This window comes from Pipistrellus hanaki (genome assembly GCF_964339955.1).
Source record: "Pipistrellus hanaki genome assembly, chromosome: 7".
Classification (NCBI taxonomy): Eukaryota; Metazoa; Chordata; class Mammalia; order Chiroptera; family Vespertilionidae; genus Pipistrellus; species Pipistrellus hanaki.
The window spans coordinates 72,271,775-72,298,517 of record NC_140509.1 but is presented as its reverse complement, the minus strand read 5'-3'; the positions used below and the strand labels follow the sequence as shown (position 1 = coordinate 72,298,517).

The 26,743-nt window shown below is 38.0% G+C and overlaps 1 protein-coding gene across 7 annotated transcripts in view; it reads right to left on the bottom strand.

Annotated features, from left to right (window-relative positions):
- PTPRK (protein tyrosine phosphatase receptor type K) overlaps positions 1–26,743 on the bottom strand; it is a 449,847-nt gene that overhangs the window by 262,278 nt on the left and 160,826 nt on the right. For all 7 annotated transcript variants that reach the window (XM_084889601.1, XM_084889599.1, XM_084889603.1 and 4 more), the window contains exon 3: positions 12,205–12,476. In XM_084889601.1, coding sequence (XP_084745727.1) covers positions 12,205–12,476 — 272 coding nt within the window. The remainder of the gene's footprint in view (positions 1–12,204; positions 12,477–26,743) is intronic.

Sequence of the window (26,743 nt, the reverse complement as noted above, 5' to 3'; positions counted from 1 at the left end):
GCCTTACAGGCTATTACTTGGAGTACAGAGGAAGCGGATAGTTCCTTTCCTACTGATTCCCAATTACACCATAAAGTAGCTGATCGATGTGCATGATCTCCCTAGATGATCTGTTAGATTTGCATGACTGAAGTGAGAGGGCTGTTTCTGCAACACGAGCTCTCTATGAAATACAATGGGGCTCAAGGCTGAAATTCAACTCAGGACATAACCTCTTCACAAGGTAGCCCAACGAATTTAAGTCAGTCATAACGAAGAAGCAGTGGACATCTTTGCCTCCTGTAGTCTTCCCTAGATTCTCTTCCAAAAAGCACCCTGACCAAGAAAGACCCACGAACAAATGCATTTCAAACTCCTGTGCCTTATAACTCAACTAAATAACTCAATGACTCCAAACTGAGAAGCAAATGGCCATGAGAAAAGCAAAAAAAAAAAGGGACTTTTTGCTGCATCACAAAGGCGCACACTGACAATTTACAGAGGCTAGAAACCCTGCAGAAGGAGCTCTGAAGGGGAACAAGGAGCGTCCGGCTGCCAATCAATAAGGCACTCCTGGTCGTACAGGGAGTGAATGCCATTTACTAGCTGGGGTGCATTATAACTGGCAAATCCACTTTATTTTTTCCAGGAGATCTCGGGGCATAGCATGCCCTTTTAGGGCACCAGGAAACTTCCTTGGCATATGCGACAAAGAACTTGTCTGACTTGGAACCACCGGTACATAAAGCAAATAGAAGATTAAAAGGCACCCAGGTGACGGAGATTAGAGACTTAAGGGGCAGATGGAAGAGAAGAGCATCATTTGGGCATCCTTCATCCCTTATAATAAGGGAAGGTTCCCCAGTGACCCCAGCACAAAGAATAAGCTTAAGTGAACAAAATCTAGCAATTACGTTGACAAAGGCAGAATCCATGAATAGACTTTTTTTTTCTTTTGAATGTGATCTTGTCTGCCAAAATCTGATTACCTTTCATAACAAGTAAATCTCTTCTAAGCAAAAATCTCTTCGAGGAAACAAAAATGCGCCTTGCCCCCCGCAGGTCATCATCCAAAATGTGAAACGTCACAACTTTAAGAGCCCGGTTTGAACAGATGGGGCCTGGATAACAGCAGAGCGGAGAGGGCCAGCAAATGCTGAGTTCAGGGCCACCTTTGATCTGCTGAGCTAAGACTTAAAGGAACAACGTTTGAAAATCATCGCTGTCATCACTCTGCTCTGCTGATTAGACTCTTCTGAGTGGTCCAAAAGCATTAAGGAATCAAAATAATTTTTTAAAAAAATCTCTTGACCTGGATTTGGAAACTCCTTAATATTAGTGTCCAGTCTACTTAACATAATTTATCATTCCTTCTCATTGGAAACCCTCTACTTCAACCAGACCTGTGCGGAGGTCCCCACCCACAGAATCATTCTCATTTCTGACCAATTGAGGGCGTGCTATGTGCCTGGTAACTATGAAACCTCAACCCCCTTTCCCTCCTGCCTTCACACATCTAGATAACCCTCCGCTTTAGTCTGAACACTCAAGCTTATGTTTTGCTTCCTTCTTGGAGCTCTTTTAATAATATGGATTTCTCTATTCCGTTGGACATTTAGTTAAATAACAATATAAGACAGCCAATATTAATGTGTCATCTCCCTCAGATGACTTTTGTTTTCCCCCATTCTTTTATCACAGCATTTTCAAACATAAAATTTAGAGATCATTGTGCCGAAAAAATCTTATATAACCATCACCTACCATCAAAATTATCGGCACGTAGCAATCTCTTTATTGGACTAATATTTCCTGAAGAAAAATAAGAAATTGTTCCATACTTGTTTGTTTTCTTTCCAAGCCTAGAATGTCTTTTTCAGTCTTAGATAATCCTCTTCCCTTAAATGCTGTGAGAAAATCCCCATTGACCTCTTCTCGCCACTCTCACCCGCAGCACGTGCTCTAACCCCACCCTCACCCCCAGTGTCTGTGTCCCTTGGACATGTTTATAAGTATGCATACAAGTCCTTTGGTTGAACTCTTATACCCCCTTTCCAGCCTCCCCTGCCTTCCCTCTGAGGTTTGACGGTCTGTTCAATGCTTCTCTGTCTCTGGATCTACTTTTGTTCATCCGTTTATGTTGATCATTATATTCCACAATCGAGTGAGATCATGTGATATTTATCTTTCTCTGACTCTATTCTGTCTCTTTTCAACTTTGCTAGCTCTAGTTAATGGCTTTCACTTGTAAATAAGAACTTTAGATGGACTACTTTGCAGCTTTCACTACTTCCTTCAAACTTCATAAAACACGTATGGAATGATAGCCTAGCTGTCATCTAGCATTGCAGGGACTGAAACTCAAAGGGCCCAAAAAACAGTCACTCAAAGAGCAGAGCTGACCAATGGACCAGGGACTGAACACAGGCCAAATGAAATCCAGTTAAGACCATAACCCAATATATAAGATGGTCTCAATGTTATTTTCTATCAATATATTTTAAAAAAAAAAAAAGAGAGAGAGATCTACTTCTCTCATGACAGTCACATTACCTAATGTAAAGGGGTGGTAAAAACAAAGAGGAAGGAAAACATGAAAGAAAAAGAAAATAAATAGCAACACACACACCCCTTCCACCCCAGTCGCAAAAAAAAAGGGGGGGAGGGGGGAATTTACCCCCCTAGTATTTATGAGCTAAACTGGTTTCATCCCTTTGTAAGCCTTACTTACATTATGAAATTTCACAATCAAACTGCAATGACTTTTAATAAATATTAACCCAAGAAATGGGTTAATATCTGTTTCAAAGTATATATTTGTGCTGCTGTTGCAAAGTGACTGGATCTAAAGATGTTTAAGTTTGAAGCAAACTTTGATCTCTAGGTGCTGAAAGTTTTCCATTTTTATTATTTTATTGAATTGTTACTGGGTATACACTTATGACTATAGGCCTTATTTTGTAAACATAAATTGAGAATTGATTTACTGCTTCCAGAAAGCTGAGAAGAATGATTTTCTTTTAAAAGATCATTCAAAGAATATTAAGAATCCAAATCTCATCAGGGAGCTCCAGTGGTATGTACAATGGTTATTTATATAACTAAATGCAGAAATTACATGTAGCAGTTGGTTTAATAACACCAGTTTTAAAAACACTTTTTAAAAATTTTGACAACTAAATTTAACCATAAATCGTCTGTCAGATTACATAAATGGATGTTTTTATTTTCAGTGTCCAACGGTTTTTTCCCCTTTATATTCCAACTTGTATCACTAATCACAGAATTAGATTACATGTATAACATTATCTAAAGGACTAGTAAAATAGATACAAACTATACAAATGTCTGAAATTGCCCTTATATTTCCCACTTAAATACAATCTCTCAATTGATAAACTATGAGATATTTACATCCTTTTATTATTCCATTATGTTAAAAAAAATTGGAACTGAAATCATCACAGCATAAAAGTTACATTTTAGATAAAAAGAAGATAATGTCACTCATTTTTGTTTTTTTCCCATGAAGAGCTAGTATTCTGCTCACATTTTGGGGGGTGGGGGGTCAGTCTTTGAAATGGAAATGAACAAAGAAGTCACACAGAAATTCAAGCTGTAGAGAAACTCAAAAACCCTTTTTTAAAAAGACCAGTTCCAATTAACTCTCAAAGAAAACAGGCATACTAACTGAAGGAATTGATTTTCATTTGTTATCTATTTTTTTGTTCCTGATATGACATGCTATTGCATTAACAAATGGCAGAATGTTGTCAAAAACATCATTACACTGATCAGAAGGAAATGGCTCCTTCATTGTTTTGTGTATTTGGCTATGAATCCTGCCCTAGAAGAATACATTTTTTTTCTAATCTCAGGACATGAAAAATCAGCCTGGTAAATGTCTGTTAAATAATGTATACAGAGGTATAGAAAACAAGGAGTCGGATTCAAGACACTGGGCTGAAGGAAAGTGAGTGAGCAAAGGACTGGCATTCCCTCCCCTGCCCCTTGGATAAAACAACCTCCTAAGGAAAACAAGTCATACATTGAACAAACACTACCTGCCTCTTCTTACTGCTCATTATTTTCCCACTGCTATTAAAAGATACATGAATTTATTTCACAGGTGTATTTCTCAAAAGAATTAGCGAAGGGGCCCTTGACAGCTACTGCTACACTGAATAAAAACAGGTATGATTTAACAGAAAAAGGAGACACTGCTGTCATACAATTGCAATAATTATCGTGTTAACTAGAAAGACTTTTCCCTTCATTTGTTTACCTTTATTTACAAACTGTAAATTTCATCACTGAGTCAATACACAAACAGAGTCTAGCAGGAAAGTAAAGCTGATGTTTTATAATAAAAGCAAATCACGGTCAGGAATCAGGGAGAAGTCACCCTCACAAGGTTGTAAGTTTCGAATAAACAGTGACTATAATAATGTGGGAGTTTCTCCAAACCCATTTGGAGTACTTTAAGTGAAACAAATAGGGAATGATTAAGACTAAAGATCAGCAGCAAAAAGCTGCTTCGTTAATAACATGCATTTGCCAACATAAAAATGAACCCAAATGCCCGTGTCAAGAAATTACGGCTGCCATAACCAAAATAAGCCTATGTAATTGTGACTAACTTCAGAAGTCACTGATAGGCTAATGTGCAAACATTTAATAGTAAGATTAAGTTACTAAAGAGGTAAAAGGGGAATAATTTTGACCATTAAAGAGCCAGCAACTCAATCCATGCATGAAGAGGAGAAACACCCCGTTAGCACTGTAGGTAAGAAATGTCCAAACCTGCAGAGAATTTCTATGAGTTGATTTGAACCAACTAACAACAATGCCAGGAAGCAAGATCTCAAATGCTCCTGAAGAATGACAGTTCTGCAGCTTCTTTTATATACTATGTGGAATTAAGAAGGGAAGGCAAAGATTACAGGAATGTAGGAGAAAGAATGTGGTGACTGGATTACAGTATAATTGGCAACATTATGTAATCTGGAGGGTGGTTAGCCTCCAGATTACATAATGTTGTAAGGGGTCTGAAGAAGAGCCATTTCCAAGGTGTGTTAACCTAGATGCAAAGAAACAATGGACAGAGATGGCTTAGGCAAAAAATAAACTTGTTTTTAAGAAAATATATTTTTTATTGATTTTTTACAGAGAGGAAGAGAGAGGGATAGAGAGCTAGAAACATCGATGAGAGAGAAACATCGACCAGCTGCCTCCTGCACACCCCCCACGGGATGTGCCTGCAACCAATGTACATGCCCTTGACTGGAATCCAACCTGGGACCCTTCAGTCCACAGAGCCACACTCTATCCATCAAGCCAAAATGGTTTCCGCTAAAATAAACTTTTACTAAGAAGTTATAGGCCTGAAGCATGATTCCTCCATTAGAATTTATCATCAGATCACCCTATGAGGTATTTTATATTAGGTTTGTTACAGAGCTCCTTTTTCATCCACATACTGGATTAAATATTAAAACTGACTAAAGGTGACATATAGGAAGTATCCAGCCCGGGGTCTGACACATAGTAGACACAGAACAGATGAAGTGTCCTTCCTTTCTTCTTTCAATCACTGATTGTCTTATAGCCCTATTTTCTTTTAAGTGTCTTCTCTCTGCAACTGAACTGAAAGCATAAGTTGTTTCATTTGAAGATAGATATGCAAACTTTTAATTCTCCCCTATGTCTCACATGTTTTATCCATAAACAATATGTGGCGAGAAATGTGATTGATTGCTTGAAAGCTCGAAAAAGATGGGGCATAGTACATTAGGATGCTTTTGGCTGTATAGGAAAAGACCCATCTAAAAGTTGTTTAAAAATTTGTTTTAATTTTATTATTATTTCACCTGAGAGTAGGACCCTAGCCCCTTCCACACTTTCTTCTTTTCCTCAATTTGTTACCTCCTACCTCACAGCTACATGGCAACTGTAGTAGATCCAAGCCTCATGTTCTCATGTAACAATATATCTCTCTCTTCTTAGCTGGGAGGAACATGTTTCTCAGAGGTCCCCATAACTCCCTGGACCGAGCTGTGTCACATGGCCACCCTTACCTGGAAAGGAAGTTGTGACAGCGAGGTGGGAGTCCTACCAAAGTGGAAGAAAATGAGAAGAGTGACTATTGGATAGAAAATTAATAATATCTATAACACTGTTATACAAGATAACAAGCCAGAGTCAATTATAATGCTTATAAATGAAGACGTTACAGCTATAAGCTCTGTCTAGAGTTATGAACAGAATTGTATGCCCCCTCCCGAATTCATATGTTGAAATTCTAATGCCCAATGTGACTATCCAGAGATAGGGCCTTTGGGAGGTCAAGTTCAATGCAGTCATAAGGATGGGACCCTAATGTCTGGTGCCCTTATATGAAGAGCAAGGGACACCAGGACTATGTCTCTGTACCATGTGAGGACACGGTGAGAAGGTGGCCAACTGCAAGGCAGGAAGAGAGCTCTCATCAGAAGCCATATAGCTTCCACCATGATCTTTGGACTTTCTGCTGTCTAAGCCACCCAGAATGTAGTATTTTGTTAGGGCCTCCAGCAGACTAACCAGTCTAAGAAAGAAAAGTCCTGCCGTCCTTTCTTCAGTGTGGCTCTACATGGTTGAATGACAACCTGTAGAAATTGGAAGGGTTTCCAGAGCTATGGCACTGAAATTATATTCACTTTTCCTCACATTTTACATGGATGATTCATAAGCATGCTCTTACTCCAGCCCTTGTCCCCAAAGACCAATCTTTTAGAGATCTTTTATTTTAAATAAATAATCCCTTGGTTGAAGTCCCAATCTTCCTAGGTCCAAAGCCAGCAATCTCTCTGGAGTGTAACAATCATCCCATGGCCAAAATATTAGCGCAATACATGCTAACATAAACCTTCAGAAAGGAAACAAAAACAGAAAATCTCATGCCGTCCAGTTCTTACATTTTTTCAAACCAATGAAAAATGTTAAGAAAATGAGTTGCAAAAGTTCAGTGTTTGTTTCTCAGTGTATTTGGAGATTGTTTTTTTGTTTGTTTGTTTGTTTTGGTTGTTGTTGTTTTGTTTTGTTTTGTTTTGTGTGAGTGTGTGTGTGTGTGTGTGTGTGTGTGTGTGTGTGTGTGTTTATAGGCGCATTCTGCTATATTATCACTTTTCCAATTTCTGGCCAAACCCCTGTAGTTTTCATCACGCATCATTTTTGTGATTAATGACGTGCACCCAGTTAATGGAAAACAGCAGATTAGGTTTCCACTAATAGTTTTGAAAGTTATGTCTGCCTGCCTCATTTGGTAACAACCTCACTGTTCAGTAAGAAACTAATGGATTTAATCCCCAAAGTAGAACTTAGTTGACGCATACTAGACAGGTCAGATTTCCAGAGTGGAGAAAATTATGCTTTAGAGGCATGCTGATCTCCCATTGAAATTTAACACCGAGATCATGCCTCACACTTTTTTTTTTTTCATTTTACTTCTACTTAGTAAATAATTTAAAAATTTACAATGCTTACTTGAGGCCTATAAAAATAGGCAGAATTAGTATCCCATGGCCATTGCAAATAAAACAAATAAAATATGACATTTTCTATAATTAGTATACTGAGCAGCAAAGACCTCTATCGCCTTGAAGACACAGGTGAGAAACAGTTCCTTACATATTAGTGTATCAATGCAGTGCTTATGTCATAAACAAAATTGCATTTCCGTGTTTTGTTTCACTACAGAGTGTGCTGGCTCCCAATAATTGGGGTTTGAGAAAAACAATGTGGTACAGGTTTGAGAAAGCTAGTCCCACTCCGGCCTCAAGTTACTTTGGAAACAAATCTATCTTTTGTTTTCATTTCCCCGCTACATTTCATATTTATCTCTCTTAAGTCATTTAACAATTGCTGTATTATTTCAAATTTTATCTAGGTATGTTTCACATTTCCTATCTGGCCTAGGCTCCTTAAGGCGACACTCCACATCTGTTTTACATTATTATCTCCTGCACTGCCAAGCAAGGCTATAAGGCTCAGAGGAAGAGGGACGTGCCCAGTATCCCCAACGGTGAGCATGGTTTGACCTCATGCTAAATAAGGTGTCAAGTAAGTTGACATTTGAATAAATAAAAAACCTAAAAAGAAGAGCATGAAGGGGGAGGGAAGTCTAGGTGAAGCACAGGTGATTTTCAGAGCAGTGAGAGGACTTTGTATGCTCTTATAATGATGGAGACATGCCATGCATTTGTCATTCTCTTAGACAGGGGTCTTCAAACTACGGCCCGCTGGCCACATGCAGCCCCCAGGGGAGTCTGATCCTGCCCGCCAGTTTTTTTGGGCAGTGAGCGCAGCCAAGGTGTTACAGTAGGAATTAGTAGTTCATATAGTCCGGCCCTCCAGCTCTCTGAGGGACCATGATCTGGCCCCCACTTTAAAAAGTTTGAGGACCCCTGTAAGGTAGACCACCAAAAGTGACCCTTAAAATTAACCACAGACTCTGAGCAATTCTGATGTCAATGCAGGTCCCTCCACTGTTGACATAGAGTATAGGGGAGGCTATGCACATGAGGTGGAGGATATATGGGGAATCACTGTACCTTCCTCTTCATCTCACTGTGAACCTAAAACTGCTCTAAAAAAAAGTCTTTTTTTAAAAATAGCATGATTTCAAAACAAGAACATTCTGAGCACATATGAAATCCAGTAGAGTCTAATTTTTTTTTGTTTACCCATCATAATATTAACTAAACTTTATGGTAAACACTATGTGTAGGACACTTTTCTACAAAGTGTGGACTCGTGTGATAAAATAAGCCAATGAGGTAGGTACTATGGTAGTCCTCGTTTTTTCAGAGAAGGAAACTATAGTCAAAGAGATTAAAGAATATGCTCAATGCCGCACAGCTGCAAAATTAAAGTCAAGATTCACCCAGGAAAGTTGGCTCCCAAGTTCATGAGCCTTATCCTGATCTGCCAGGTAACCGAAATTCATTATTTGGAGAATCATTTTTGCCTTCATTTCACAATGTCATGTATATTATTTTTTCCTTTTTCAAATCACAGGTTAAATTTCATGGGATTAAAAACCACTATCTCTTCATTTTTTAATAATCCATAGCAAATATGATTTAATTACCACATTCACCTCCAGTTTAGGCATCTGGTAAGATGGAATCACTGGGAAGGACAAATCAGAGCAGATTTTTAGTTCAACTGGAAAATGGAAAAGAGGAACACTGCAGGTACAGGTAAGCTATGGAGCTTTGTCACACAAAATGGGGGGAACCCCCTCCCCCACGCACACACTTCCAGGAGTATGATTTTTATACAAAAATTAGCCTATATTAGTTAAAGGTATTTTCACTCTGGGGCTGTTTTCTTTTTGGTAGTTTTTACTGTTGTTAAAATTGGGCGAGAAGGGGGTTGCTTAGAGAAGTGGTCAGATAAAAAAATGGCTCAAGCAAAGAAAATACAGGATTCTCCTCTAGAAATACAACAAAAGACAAGGAATTATAAAAATTAGAGTATAAAAAAAATGGTTCAAAGAGTTTGGAGAGAGTAAATTCTCTGGAAAAGAGAAACTGAGTTAAATTATGGGGGGAAAGATAATTTCTATGCATATCTTTACTTAATCTAGAATCTGGGAGAAAAATTTTTTTAAAAATAGCACTGTATCTTTAAGAATGAAAATGAGTAAGCAGCTAGTATGACCCATTGCAATAGCTTTATTTTTAAAAAATCCATAAAGATCCTGCAGTAAGCAGTAGTCAAAAGTTTTCCATGCTTTTTACTAATAGCGAAAAGGCAACATAAATATAGTTTGTGTTGAGCTGGTTGTTTCTAATAACTGATGTACAGGTACAAATACGTATCTAAAGGACAGAATCGATGAAAACATCAACCAAATAATTTATTGAGCACTAACTAAGCACATGAAAAATGTTCTACTCTGCTCTTCACTCTCATTGATTGTGAAGTTTTGCAGGTTAAGGGAAAATGTGTGGAAGCAAAGTAATCACTTAAAAAATGATCTGTGGCTCAAATTTCAATCTGCAACAGACATTTGCCCATAGGTTCTACATATTTCATCGTCTTTTTCTCTGACAAGAGATACCCAAAAAGATCTCACTGGCCAGGTTGAAACCTTCACAGAGCCTTTTTACACTGCTGGCTTAAAATGGCAGGTACATGTAAACTAGAGGGCTTTGTCATGCAGAATAAGACTGAACAAAGAAGCATTCATCCAGTCCTAGGCACTATAACTCAACATTAATATTGCAGAATCTGGGCCATATAAAAAGCTATTAATGTAAACGACTCAAAGGGAGGTGTTAGAAAAAGAATAAGGGGAAAGTAATCAATGCATGTCATTTCTTAGTCACAAAGGAACAGAAGTATGATATCACAGAGATTATTTGTTGGACTCATCAAACTCTATTGTATTTTAAAGTACAACGAACCATTCAATTCCTTCACCAGCTATCTACACGGGTAGCAAAGAGCAATCAGGGCTGACTATAGGACCCAGCATGACTCCAGAACCCAACATTTTAACAAGCATGCTAGACTTGTTCTTTGGGCCTTGTAAGAAGTCTGCATACATTGACAGTATTATCTTGCTGAATCAGAGCCTTTTCTTTTTTTTTCAATGTTTTGTTACACTGCAACCATAGATTCTCTGTGAAGTCAATATGTCAGTATATGTTGCGGGTGCCCAGCGTTGACAGCCAGGAGCCCCCTGTTGTCAGAGATGAGCCCACTGGCCTTCCTTCTAGTACTGGAGCACTAGTCCACCAATCCAACTAGCACATATGCAGCCTCCACCCACCCCCCCACCCCCAAACCCCCGCCAAAGCTCTATCCTCCCCAGAGGACGGCTCTCCCAGACTGAAGAAAAACATCTTTCTATTCTGGAATAATGGAATCAGCCACCTAATGAAACCCCACTGAAATCTCAAAAGACACATACCCCCGAATGAAGAACCATACCTGTGGAACAACACCTGTGAAGTAAGAGGCTTTTAGTACACAGAAAACCAACTCAAAGCAAAGCAATTAAAACAATAGATTGACTGTCCCCCTTTCTTGGACCTAAACTGAAGAAATGGTTAATTTTTAAATAACAGAAATGAAACTGTTATTAGCTTATAAAGTACTCATTGAATACTATTGCAAAATATACTATTGCAAAATATACTATTGCAAAATATGCAATTACATAAACACATTCTCATTAAGCTCTCTAATAAACTACAAATAAGCAAGCCATTTAAAAGTTTAAATCGCAAGTTCTAACACAAAGGAGAACTTTCAAAAAAGGTAGCTTTCTATTTCTAGGAACTGAATCTCCTAGTGAGGATTATTGAACAACTCTATTATCCTGTGAATGAACTTCTGGTGGGGAAAGATCCAAAGACGTGTGGACAGCTTTTCTTTTTTCATTTGCTTACATTTTTTTAAGATTTTAATTTTTAATCCATACTGGAGAATATATTTTTAATGATGAGGGAGAGAGAGAGAGAGAGAGAGAGAGAGAGAGAGAGAGAGAGAGAGAGAGAGAGAGAGAGAGAGAGAGGGAGAGAGAGGCAGGAAGAGAAAGAGCCAGTGAGGGAGAGAAACCTCTATGTGAGAAAGAACATCAATCTGTTGCATACCATACGTGCTCTGTCCAGGGATCAAACCACAACCTAGGTATGAACCCTGACCAGGAATTGAACCCTCAACCTTGTAATATATGGCCCCATGCTTCAACCAACTGAGCCACCTAGCCAGAGCTGTCTGCTTATTTTCATACTTCAAGTAACTGTCAAAATTATTCCAATTGCCTCCCTTTTAGATATCAGACTTCATGAAACACTATTTCATGTTTATTTTCCAGCTGTTATTTTCAAGAAATGAGTAAACCAATCACATCTGAATATTGCATTCAAATCAAAAACACTATTTCTTCCTGCACAGACACACAGAAATAAAACTGCCAATAAGTAGCCTTTTGCCAAATAACCAACAAATTTTGTACCTGAACTATTTTTTTCCTATAAGTGGAATGATTTTTCTCCATTTTTCAAGATTTTACTCCAAGGTATTAAAAACTTTGCTCAAGGAAGGGGTGGGGGTGGGTTAGACGGACAACCTTACATTTCTATGGGGCTAATATCTACATCTAAGCATTATATACATGGTGAGATACAACGACATCAAAGCATTAACCAGAAAGGAAAGGATGATTACCTGATACTCATTGGGCCAAAAGGTGCTCACGGCTAGCTCAGCCCGAAGCCAGTCTCTCCCCGTGAATCCAGTCACATTCCAAATTGGATTGGCAAGAGGTCCCTTGTTCACCCTCACTAGGATGTTCAGAGTGCCAGGGTTCAGCCCTTTCTGGCTATATAACAGGTAACTGAAATCAATGCAGTGAGTGTCGTTCTCCTTCATTGTAGGCAGCTGAAGTCTGGCTTTTTCTCCAGGGTCGTGGTCTGAAGAGTCCACTATCATATAGGAACCTGAAATGACATTACATATGATAAAGTTAAACAAATAGATAAGCAAAAAGGAATATATAATAGAAAGAATGCTAAACACAATGCCAATCTATTCCCAGTGTTACAACTAAAACTCAAGATTACAGAGCCACAGATACCAAACAAGTAAACAAATGAAGTTCTTACAGGTGACAGATATTGTTCAAAACACATAACATGCATTATACATCTGCTCTCTGCAACAACCTGTTACTAATCCTATTTCACCAATTAGAAAATTGAGAGATAATTAGTAATTTCTTTGACTATTTGAATAGTCAAACAGGTAGAGCCTGGTTCAAATCCACATTTGCCTCTAAAAAAAATCTTTAGTATTATTATTAAGCAGAAGTCTTTTAATATCAAACAAACAAAGCAAGACCATACGGGCCTGATTTACATAGAGCATGCAGCTCTCCTTTTCCGTATGCATAATACTATTGCAGAGAAATGGACTAAAAGTGTAGACACTAGTATCATTTATATGTCCAAACCCAAGATAATCAGTTATAAAGCTGTGTAATCTTTTGCAGTGTACTAGCCACTCTAAACTTCAGTGCAGAGAAAAAATATACTTTGCAGTGTAATTCTGAGGACTAAAATTTTAAAATGTCAAAATTTCTAGACTGAGAATCTGATATAGGGTAGATTCATCTCTAGAGACTCACCCACGAAGCTCTCAGCTTGGCCATTGGTCCCAATTCTGTAGTAGTCCTTATGCTCTACTATAGCTTCTAGAAACCTGGTTTGAAAATTACAAATCTACCCTACTTCCGTTGATTTAATCAATATTCACTGGTTGTCTATCATGGGAAGGCACAAGACATAAAGAGCCCTATCCTCATGGAACCTCACAGTCCCTTCCTCAAGTATACAGTTCCTGTACTGTATGCAAAGGTGGAATAGTACAAAGCTCAAAAATGGGACTTGCACATCAGCTGATGGTATAAGTTCAAGGTTATCTCCAGAAAAACAATCAGTGCTTCTCATGTCACTATTCATTCTCACATGGACACACCTCACAGAAATGGAAATATGTTTGTGGATTATACTTAAGGTTGAACATAAACTTTATTGTACAATACTTCCCCCTAGAATGTAAATTAACCTAAATGTGTTAGGCATGGTGTTACAGAACTTGGTGTCACAAGGGTTATATTTGGACCTCTCTCCTAAGCAATTTGTAAAATTAATCCACCCTTTGGGTTTCCTCCCTAAAACACAGTAACTTTTACCTATGATACTAACATTCATTGACTGTTAGTCTAATTGTTCAATTAATGCCCCAAAATGTATGCAAATCATGGAAGATAAGAGGACTTCCACTATATAGGGAATCAAAAGTTTAAATCTGACAAATTCCCATTTGGTGGTATCATGATTCAGAGCTTATGGCAAGATTTCATATCATAACTCTGTTGCTGTTAGAATAACCTGGTTATTATTAACAGGGGAGGAGTAAAGGGAAGACTGGATAATACAGCCATGCCATTTATACAGCTTTGCTAATTTAATGCTCCCCACGTCTCTTCCCTGCTGATCGCTGAGGGTACTGAACAAAGGCAGTTTGGAGCATACCCAGTAAGGTCTGAGTGACCTGGGAATGTGCCTGTCTCTCAGTCACACCTGAGGACTAGTCAGTGGCCATAATAGGCATGGTCCCTGCAAGCTCATGAAACATGAATATTTCAACTTTGAAACAAAGGAATGAGCTTTCTTGAGCTTTCTCCTTCTGCTCCGACTCCTGTGACAGGGGGTGTGTTCCCCTGTGCCACCTGGCTCTGGGCCCATGTGGGCCACCACTCGATGGACTAAGGGACTTTAATTAGTTGAGCCTGGCTGCAACACGCCACAGCAGCTCTGAACACGGGCCTTGCTTTGGGTTCTACTGGAACCCAGGCTCTTTCAGGACTGGCTTAAGAGGCATGGGACTTATGCAAATAACGCCTTTTACCACATCTTGTTTGCCTGCAGGGGTTTCTGAAAATTCTTTATCTCAGTGGTACCCCAAGAACCTAAACCCCGCTCCCAGGAGCAAGGGAGGAAGTGGATTCTCCAGTGACAACACTATGAGGCCAAGTACAGAATAAGCTTACAATAGTGATACTAATATTGCTTTTACTTCATTTTTCCCAGTTCTCATCTTCTCTTGTAACCTGGAATTCCTTTTTATCTCCCTTCCTGATTCTCATAGATTGCACACTAACAAATAAATTGGCCATGTATATTTTTGGAGAAGTTAAATGCTCTTTTTTTCCCCCCCCCCCAACAGGATATCCTGGATTCCAACCCAATTTATAGAAGCAGGATGTTTCTATTTTGGGCTATATACACATTCAGAAGCCCATCGTTGCTTCATGGAGATGTTTTTCAAATTCACCACAGCAGAGCAGACTAATTATTGCTTTTAACTATGGCCAGGCTGAGATCTTGGATAAGATTCTTAGTGTTATTGGGTCTCAACCTCCTCCCAGACCAGTGACCTATTCCTCCACTGCTATAACAACTTTTATTGTTTCGGGGACATATTTTAGCAGCAGTGCAATTAAATTGTTTTTACAAGTATGTATTATGACTTCTGACTGTAAAGTAGTGACCCAAATGACTTATGGATTTTCAAATGCTAATGTTCTCCCTGATAAATTAAACTTGAAATAAAATATGCTTTACCTCACATTTTATGATATTCAGTATAATAGCATGTTATTTACCATTAAGACTATTTAGCAATTTTTAGCCAGTTGCACTTTTAAGCAACAATAATTTTCTTACTAAGGAAATGAACAAAGTATATTAATTAGTCAGAATATCAATTTCATCATTATTAGAAAGACAACAGTCACGAAATAAAAAGCTGTCCAAACTATTTCAGCATTTCAAGGGTATTCAATGCAGGTTAAAATAAATAAATAAATAAATAAATAAATAATTTAAACTGCTGATATTTCAATTCTATAAGGATACTTCTTGTAATGGGCTTTTTAAAATAACATGAACATTTCATTGGAAAATATTTGAATACTTTTTCAAGCTGGAATACAAAAATAGTGGGATTCCCTTCCCCAATATCTCTAAAATGAGTGTGGGCTCCTCCCTCTGCTCTTGCTCTTCTGGCTAGGAGCTATTCCTGGCCATGCCCTGCCAGCACTTCCACAGCCACCCTCAGGGTTCTTCCGCCAGTGACACTGCACACGCAAGCTGCAGGCTCCTGTTTCCAGTTGCTTCCTACTGTAAAGGGGCTTTCTCGTCAATGCAGCCTGGCTCTGCTACATTTTCTGAGTGCTGTGGGGTGATATGCACTTACTAGTATTACACAGCTCCAGGGAGGAAGAAGCAGGCACTAGCACCAAAGGTCCTCTAAGTCCTCTGCCAATTGCCTTCACACAGAGGCAATGAGCCCACTAGGCACCGTGAAGGTAGCTGCCTGTCTGACCGCCTCCATCATCCCAAACATAGAGAACAATATGCTATTCTTACCAACTTATACAAATTACCTCCACAGTCTCCCAGGATAAATAGTTGCCAACTCCTAGAGTCAGAAATTCTACAATATGCATTTCCCTCACTTTTTAGATTAGAGTGTCAGTTTACTTATTGTGCTGTTACCAGCTAACTAATTCCTCAGATGTCTAATGGATTCAATTCTATTTAATTGTGATTCAGCTATCTCAACAGTTAATAATGAAACTTCTGTGTACACATACATATAATGTATTGACTTTGAATGTGTCTTTACATATATTCCTACAAGCTCTTGAACAATGGAATTCTCAAATATATCATTTAAGACTTGGAGAAAAAGGTAAGCCTTATAATATCTTTTTAAGTGCAATCTTTCTGGAGAGCAATTTGGCAATGAGAATCAAAACCCTTAAAAGTAAAAGAGACATATACTGTTTTGTTCGGCAATTCCAACTCTAGGAATGTCCACTAGATAAAAATTCCTGTATATGTACAAAGAGATAGTTTAAAAAAGATGCTCATCTCATCATTAAAATAGAGAAAAACAGAAGTGTTTTATACTGTATATCCGATAATACACAATTTGTAAAATTATGACAAATCAGTTTGATGAATAATTAAGTAGTCTTTTAAGAATGATATCATTTGTGCAAATGTATGTGCATTCATGTATAAATATAGCATGTACACCCATAAACATGCATATATAACTGGAAAAATACAAAGAATATATAGCAAAATGTTGTATTATCAAGGTGGGGGGAGCTGTAATTGTCTTCTATTTTCATATTTTTGTTTATACACATTCACGGAATGTTCCACAATAAACATGTAATAGATTTGTGCTTTTAAAAAGAGAGAAACCACATGAATACTGCTTTACAAAAGGAATATCAAGTGATTAGTGATAAATACTTAGGAAATAAAAACAGGTACTTTGCCTTTAAAAATTAAATCCTATTTGCATCCTACAGATTAATAGCATTTTGGCTTTCTTTCGGCAAAAGCAAACAATAACAATAAAAAACTTCTATTGCAATCCAGTTAAAGAGAGAGGGAGAAGTAGAGAATATTTAGACTAAATAGCATTTGTTAATAAAAGAATAGTCGAAGAAAACAAGTCCCATCATCATAAACACCAGTCTAATATCTAGATGAATAAATAATGCCCTATGAATTGTATGCCTTAATGAAATTTTTATCTTTAAGCTCTACTTCTAGAAATAACATAATAACACAAGAAATAGGATTAACTGCAGAGAAAATAATGAATAATAAATAAGTTTCCATACTTCATCCTAAAACTCCTTGTATATAGTACATCAACATAATAATTGTATTGTCAGTTCTTATTCAAAACCCAGTAAATGTGCCCTATAAACCAAACAGAGAAATGCCCACTTCCCTGCCTTGGTACTGACACCCCTCCATGACGTGATCACACAGCAATTTTGCCACTTTATCTCCCACTACTCCTTCTCACAGGCCCCTTCTCCAACCTGGCAGAACCCTCGCTGTTCTCTCCACATAGCACGCTGGTTTTCCTCTCCAGATGGGCCTATGTTCTTGGAAGAGAGCCTCCCGCTATCTGAACCCAGGCCCACCAATTGTATCCATTGTTCTTCCTCAGCCCAGCCCGTGCCCAGCTTTCCCTACCTTGGTGCACAGCTTCTGCCTTTCTGGTTCTGGCCCTTAAGGATACACTATTTTTAAAATATATATATTTTATTGACTTTTTACAGAGAGGAAGAGAGAGGAATAGAGAATTAGAAACATCAATGAGAGAGAAACATCGAACAGCTGCCTCCTGCACACCCCCTACTGGGGATGTGCCCGCAACCAAGGTACATGCCCTTGACCAGAATCGAATCTGGGACCTTTCAGTCCACAGGCCGACGCTCTATCCACTGAGCCAAACCGGTCTCGGCAAGGATGCACTGCTTTTGAACAAATTTTAAATAACATATTTAGGGACCACTTAGCTATCTCAGAAGAGTAAAATCTTCTCTTGGAAAGCACCTAATTCCATGTCTAATCAGAAGAGAGAAGCTACACAGCAAATGCAATAGTGAAAGTGTGATGGAAAGAAGGTTTCAGCTAAAATTAGCACAATATTCTCCTCCTTCCTAACTGCTACATGTAAAGATTTAGAAACTGGAACAGACTGTCAAATTATAGAGGGGAGGATAGGAAGATATGGGGGAGATAAGAGATCAACCGAAGGACTTGTATGCATGCATATAAGCAAAACCAATGGACAAAAATCTCGGGGAGGGGGGGGCATGTATGAGCATGGGGAGGGCAATGGAAAGATATGTACACATATAATACCTTAATTAAAAATAAATAAATAAATAATAAATAAAGATTTAGAAACTGGGCCAAACATTGTGCTAATATTCCCCTACAACATCTCAGAAAGCAAGAGCATGAATCTTCTTGGTCTGCACTCTGACCACCAACATTTTCATTAAGTCTTCTGTCAAGACTAAATAAGTTTATCTATATGTGCTATAGCTTGCTGATTAGGAGGTTCTTAATATTTGTTCTTTTAGACATGCTCACTCCTTTTTCTATCAACTAGTAAAGAGAATCATGCTGGAAAATGAATGAAAATAACATTTTCAAATGTAAAAATGAGAGGACAATGTTAAAAAGTACTACACTTAAGAATTCTCAATTCAGTGGCACTTGAACCTCTACCTAACACCTTTCATTCCAATATGTCAACACCCTCCTTCCCAGCTCTTTGCTTCCTATTCCTTTCTAACCCCTTTCCAGAAAGCTTCCTTTCTTTGAAACCTGTCATAAATATATAGTATTCTCCCAGGCAACACAGATACACACACACAGTCTTACAAATAATAGCAAAGGACACATAGATGTAAATTTAAGATCTCCTATTCTAAGATTTTCTCGATTTCTGAAATTGTGTCATACCCCCCGGGGCTCTCCAACCTGAGAGAGTAGTGTTTCTTGTTCTGTGGTACTGATATGTTTTGAGAAGCAGCTGCTAAAATAAAAAGCATCTTGAGAGAGAATAATCAGAGATACGTTACAAAGGCAAGAGAGTCTGTCCTATAGCAAACTTTACATCACTTCCTTTTCAAAGGAAGCAAGATAGGAAAGAACAATGAAAGGTAAGAGGAGGTAGTTCAGTGTGCAGCCTTTGGAAACTACCGAATAAATATCACATTAACAATTCCAGCCTGTTGTCTGGATAGACTTTAACTCTGTCAATAACAGAAGGCAAGAAATTAAAGTCAGTTCCGAAAGAGTGGATGGTGGTTCCATATTCCCATATAAGGCGTAGGAGGGAGCACCACTCAGCCAGAAGCTGGGCTCACTGCAGGAGGGTGGTAAGGAGCTAGGGGTCCTGGACTGTGAGAAGGCACAGGCCAGGCTGAGCGGACCACCCCCTCCAATCCCCAATGCACAAATCTTATACACCGGGTCTCTAGTTTAATATAAAATTTTAAAAAATAACACATTTCTGTAAGTCTCCGAAGCCTACATTAATTTAAGATAGCTCTCATGGAATTAGTGTTCCCAATACAGAGCAAAATCTAATACTGAATCATATCACTGTTCTCTAGGATAAGTTATTCCACCTCCAACACTGCCAATCCAGCTGTTAATTAAAAAAAAAAAAAATCATCAAAGCACACTTGGTCGATTGTGATGAGTAATATTGCAAAATGGTGAGGAAAGAAGCAGCATAAAAATAGTTTTCTGACTATTGTCATACTATTAATTCAACTTCTCAGCAAAAACAATCACCCCAGGATATTCATCCAACAAAACATTCCTTTTGAACTTAACCCAAAAACCTGCATAACGCAAGTGACCTCCATTCCAACAGTGCTCTTGATGCCAAGAGCAACTGAGAATTGTACTTTAATGTTTTCATAAATGCTAACTTAAGGCTCAATGGGAAAACATAAACAGTGAAAAATTGTAGAATTTCAGTTCCCACTAACATTTTACAGATTTCTTCTGGGATATATTGTAGAACAAGCACGGGCTACATGCCTCGTTCATTTGGCCCATGTTAGTGAGCCTTTGAGTTTGACATGCTTGCTGTGGAAGTTAAAATGAAACGAGTTCTAGCCAAAGCAAGTAAAGTTGGTCAAGTAACTCACCTCCCCCAAAAGCAATGCTTTCTTTTATGGAAGAAACAAGAAAACTTTTAGTAATTTAAAAAGTTTTCCTTACAGATTTTTCAATTTACTATTGAGATGTATTTTCAGGATTTCAGTAGTAATAATAAGATAAATAGAAACACCTTCAGCACACAGAATAGGATCAATTGCTCACCTGGAGAATAATATAATAGGAAAGTCTGCCAAAAAAAATAATAAATATCATCCAATAAAAAGAGGGGCATTCATTTTGTTGAAATATACCAGAGAAGATGTCAAGTAGACAATTAGATACATGATTCTGTATCTTGGAGGAAAGATCTTGACTATAAACATCTGTACATAATTACACTTGCAAATTCCATAGTGCTTTTTGTAAACTTTTGAACAAAATCTTAAATATTTTATAAATATGACAGTAAATTTAAAATAAATGTCACACCAAAACCGGTTTGGCTCAATGGATAGAGCGTCAGCTTGTGGACTGAAAGGTCTCAGGTTTGATTCTGGTCAGGGGCGCATACCTTGGTTGTGGGCACAACCTCAGTAGGGGGCATGCAGGAGGCAGCTGATGGATGTTTGATGTTTCTAACTCTCTCAATGATGTTTCTAACTCTTTCAATGATGATTCTAACTCCCCCCCCCCTTCCTCTCTGTAAAGAATAAATAAAATGTATTTTAAAAAATAAAAATAAATAAAGTAAAATAAAATAAATGTCACAGGATATATGTATTGTTATGGAACAAGGACTGCAACAATCTGGTTTCAAAGTCTTTTATCACTAACTAGAGGCCTGGTGCACAAAATTCGTGCACACAGGGGGAGGAGGGCTGATGGTGATGGTGGTGTGTGTGTGAGTGTGTGTGTGTGTGTGTGTGTGTGTGTGTGGTGTCCCCCCTCAGCCTGGCTTGCACCCTCTTGCAGTCTGGGAGCCCTTGGCAGATGCCCAGCAGTCAGACATCTGTAGAGCTGCCACAAAGGCGGGAGAAGCCAACTTCTGGCTGAGAGGTGCTCCCTGTGGAATCACACTGACCACCAGGCACCAGAGGGCAGCTCCTAGGTTGAGCATCTGCCCTCTGGTGGTCAGTGAGTGTCATAGCAACAGGTCATTCTGTTCAGTCAATTTGCACATTAACCTTTTATTATATAGAATAGTGGCAAAAATAATACTAGAGAGACATTCATTCTCAATTTCTAACTTATATAGCTAGTTCTAATAACTAAGAATATTCTTACCATCTTGTACCAAAATATTATTTCAATAGTGATTAACAATTTAAGTGATTTCCAAGACCCCACATCAAACCCTGTCTGCAGCTGGATAAAGCCATTTAACCTTGCACTAACAAGCATACATGCCTACTTTGGTTATCTTCAGTATATTCATCTATTGACCCTCACTACCCACATCTTTGAATTAGAACAACCAATTCCTAGTTTATTTTTTTCAAATACAAAACCAAAATTGACTGTAAGTACATTTTATGTTTATACTGACCAGCATTCAATTTAAAAGGCAGGGTGTTCTTTTTTTCTTTTTAATATATTTTATTGATTTTTTTTACAGATAGGAAGGAAGAGGGATAGAGAGCTGGAAACATCAATGAGAGAAAACATCGACCAGCTGCCTCCTGCATGCCCTCTACCGAGAATGTGCCCGCAACCAATGTACATGCCCTTGACCGGAATCGAACCTGGGACCTTCCAGTCCACAGACTGACGCTCTATCCATTGAGCCAAATCGGTTTCGGCAGGCAGAGTGCTCTGAGAGAAAAAAATTAACAATATGCAAAAACACACTTATGTGTTTAGAGAGGGGGAAAAACTGGAACAAGTTGTAACTGAATTCCCATGGTGATGATCCTCCCCACAGTATTTTTGGCCTTAAATTGCTTCTTGGAATACAGAAAAACACATAAATATCCTTCAACACCAGAAAAGTGGAAATAAATAAATGAGAATCAAACCAGTTCATGAGGATAAAATAGGTGTGCGTGAAGAGACTCACACTGACATCAGCAATAAGCTTCCAGGGAGGACTTGAGGCTAAGGATGTCCTTACATTTGGAAAAGGTCTCACAAGGGGGCACTGGCACACCTCGGGGCCTCTGATTCTTCCTTTGAAAATGTAATAACTGAATTGGGTTTCATCATTTGATCAGAAGTACATCACTGATCCTTCATAGATAGAAATGGCCTCACTGTCAAGTTCATTAGGGTATTAATAGAAAAAGTGCTTTCATCACCTTTCTAGTTGCCCAGGATCATATTTGGGATGAAATCTAAAGGTCAAAATTGCCACAGCTGGAAGCTGGTAAGGCGCTAAGCAAAAGAAAGATGTAGAGGCATGAGGAACATAAATCTTACACAAACTTAAAAGGTTTGTTTGGATGTCCTACAAGAAGAATAAGATTTCTCCGCCTAAACTAAGTCATTTTGTCTAAGTATAAACTCTTTCATGGTTCTCCATCACATAAGTGAAAATAGCTCGGAGTTCAGTGGGTCTGAACTGTCAGCGTGGAACCACATGGCTCGTGACATGGACATGGCAAGCAGAGAGGGTTCGAGATGTTTCCTCTGCTGATGAGCTTTGTTTCCGGCATCAGCCAATGTTCTTAAGGAGTTAGGAGTTAGGAGTTCCCATCATGCCAGCAGACCCAGAAACTGGGTAAGCGTTATTACATTTATCTTAAAAACTTTCCAGTGGGCAAGAAAGCATGCTCTGTTGAATCCCAACGGGCATGAAACAATTTTAAAAATAAATCCCTGATTCAGCGTTTCTCAAATATGAGCAAATTACAAATCTTTACAAAGGAAAATACCAGGTAGTCAGATACCAGGTATATGGTGATGAAAGAAGACTAAACAAACAAAAAAGTGAAATGTCAAGAAAAAAAATGCTTAGCATGTAATTACACCTCTATCCCACACCACTTCATCTTCCTTAAAAGAATAAGGTATTATAAATTGTATAAAAATGTATTACAAGTTATAGATCTCCACTTTCAGAACAAAGCAGAAAATCCAAAGTTTGAACAAAATTAAAATGCTAGAACCGCCGAAACCGGTTTGGCTCAGTGGTAGAGCGTCGGTCTGTGGACTGAGGGGTCCCAGGTTCGATTCCGGTCAAGGGCACACGTACTTTGGTTGCGGGCACATCCCCGGTGGGGGATGTGCAAGAGGCAGCTGGTTGATGTTTCTCTCTCATCGACGTTTCTAGCTCTCTATCTCTCTCCCTTCCTCCTCTGTAAAATATCAATAAAATATATATATTTTTTTAAATGCTAGAACAACCGGAAAAATATCAATTTAAAGGAGACTTTTAAAAGCCTTTTTATTTTAACAAATTCAGTCTAACAAACTAGCAAAGAAGAACTCTTTGTGATTAGAATTCTTTGTTCTTTTGAAAAACTATAGCTACCAAAACCTACACAAACTCATTTCATTTATGAAAATTCAGAAATGTAAAAAAGATGCCTTGTATCTTTCTATTGAACACTGTTTTAAGTGTCCTAAACAGTATAGTAAGACACACAATATCAAGATATATAATTTTTAATCAATAGATAATTTGTTGTCATTAATAAAAATAAGACTTTCTATCATTTAAAGAATTTAAAATAAATAAATAAAAGATGACCTGATTAATATAAATATGTTATTTATATAGATTAACTCTGTGATACAGTGAAATTTCTATGAACAAATTCCCCTATAATAAAAAAAAGACACTCAAATAAAAATTCAGCTGTTAAATGCTTTATCCAAAAACATTTCATAAATTATGTGAAACAGATTTGTTTGCATTTTTAGTTGCTTGAAAAAATATACCAGGGCAAAGTTCTTGTTTCTCCCAAGTCCAGTTGAAATAAACAAGACAGCTCTTAAACTGAGAAACATCTGCAATTTTGTCTATTTTTCTAAGCATACAGTTAAGAGAATAAACTCTGGAGTCATATCAAACTCAGTTCAAGTCCTGGTTCATCCTGGTTCTGTCACATTAAACTTAAGTGACTTTCACAACTCCTTTCCCCTTCCACAGAAATGGTCTCTTTATCTGCAAAAGAGAGATAACACACCTGCCTTACAGAAGTTTGGGAGGCATCTATGGAATATATTTATGCCTTTAAGGGATTATTGCCTAGAAAACACCACCAAATTTCTGTGACTTGATTTCTTATGTCACAGACACTTTTTCTCTTCTCACCCAAAGGGAGCCCAATTCCCTCACAGCGATCCTGTTTAAACACCTCAGTAACTGTATTCTGACCAGCAGTACCTAGATGAATATATTGTATGTTTATGATAACCTCTCTGCTTCACTGATTCTGCTCCCTCTCTTAAAAACCCTCCCATTACCTCTTAGCCAAAGAAGTAACACTCATCTTTCAAAATCCAACTCAATTTACATCAGGGTCATTATCCTGAATTTGCTAACACTTAACAATCTGTTTCCAGAACCCTACGAACATGGTGACCTATCTCAATGTAAGACCTCTGCAGCCAGATTCAACAACATCAAAATATGATTTCTCAGTCTTTCCTTCCCGCTCCCCAATCACCTCTCATTTCTATGGAAGACTTCTGTTTGTGCTCCTAAAGGGGAAAATTTTTTAACAAATCTGGAGAAACTATAATTTGGGTATTAAACAAAGGGCAGAAATTACCAGGTGAGACGGGGGAGAGAGAAGAGAAGGTAGATCTCTAAATGTTAAGCCAAGTGATTAGTTGCAGAGATGCACGAAATTAGAGCAACCAGGATGTGATGTAGAACTTTGAGGAATCATCTAAAAAGGATTCCCTTTTAAAAAATAAATAAATAAATAAATAAAAAATAAAAAGGTTTCCCTTTTTTAGCAAGTTTCCCATACACACCCACAAATATACTGACACGTATATATGTAACACAGAAATCTGCAGAAGTCTTCAGTGCATGAAGGCATGCTATTTCACAAGCTTTCTGACATTGAACATATGCTTCTCCCTGAGTGGCAAACTGAGCCTTTCTGCATGGGCAAGAAGATGCCTTTCTGTCCCCATTACATACATGAAGCACTGTGAGTCTAAATTGGGCATGAAGTAAGTGCCGAATGAATGGTACCCGCTCTCCTCCGGTTGTCTATTAATTATTCCATGGGTGTCCGTCATCTCCTCAAGAAGACAAGTCATCGTGCTGACCACTGTGCTCTATGTTACTTAAAGCCACAGACAGAACCCAGCACTGTACCAGAGACAGGGATCAGGGGAAAAGAGTATTAGCTAATTGAATCACTGACATTTGAGAAAATCCCAGCATCTGAAACAGAAATAATTACGTTATGATGTAGAATGCTTTCCAATTTATTTCTCTTCCAAAACTACCTAGGACTCCTCTTCAGGACTGAACTCCGACTGGGGAGATAATATATATGCTAATCACCATGCAAGGGAAGTACGCACTCCTCGCATTTGCATCCCTTCTCCGCAATACATCTTCTTACAGGAAGGTGTTTAATGCAACGTTGCCTGTGATAACAAATGCTCTGAGATAATGCATTCAAATGCATATATATATATATATATATATATATATATATATATATACACATTCTAATGAAAATAAGGATTATGCACACATACACACAAACACACACAGACATGTATATAATCCTTAAAATAGAAAAATAGAATCATTCAATTTTAACTACAAAGAAAAGGGGTGGGTATATTTTTAATACCCACTGTATCCATTTTTAAAATACATTTTAAAAAGCAAAACATCTCAGGCAATAAGTGTCTTTTTTAATCTACTTTCTCCTTAGTTGAAGGCAAAAAAAGATGCACTTTCACCTTAGTATAGACCTGCTGTCTCAAAAATGTCCCAATGAATAACAATGAGAAGGAAGAAGGAACAGAGAAATATAAGATATTATATTGCTGATGTCTCCCTGGTATGCGGTGAGTGGGGGCAATCTCACAGCATTTTGTGGGTTTTAGGGACCTTAGAGGTCATTTCCTTTGCCACATGTTTCATAGACTAAAAATTTGAAAGACACTAAACTTAAGTGACATATACAGGTGGTCAATAGTTGAAATTTTCAAGAAAGCAAAGGGAAATAAACAGATGAAAACCTAGAAGCAGTCTTTTGTTTGGGGTAGACACTGAATAATCCTGTCATTTAAAAAGTTAAAAATTTGAACTGTGAGTGCCTTGGGTGGGGCCTGGATGAGGCTGGGTGACCTATTTGAAAATGTCTTTTGTGTGAAGTGTATCATTGGGCATGTGGAGGTATTATTGATATGAGAAAATGCTAAGTAACTGATTTACTATCTGAAAAGGGATTTACTATCGGGAAAAGGGAGGGAGGAAGAGACTGAACATAAACTGTGCACCTATGGATGAGGACAATGAGGGATGGGGAGGGAGCAAAGGGTGGGGCGGGAACCTGGTGGAGAGGGGAAGAAATGAGGAACGTTTGTAATAATATGAACAATAAAGATTGATTAAAAAAATAATAAATAAATAAATAAATACATAAATAAATAAATAAATAAATAAAAAGTTTAAAAATTTTAGCCAATTTTCCAATACATCCTATAGTAAAGTAAAACCTTGATTAATTAGTTTCCAGAGTGTTATGATTTTATTAAAAGTCTGTTGTAAA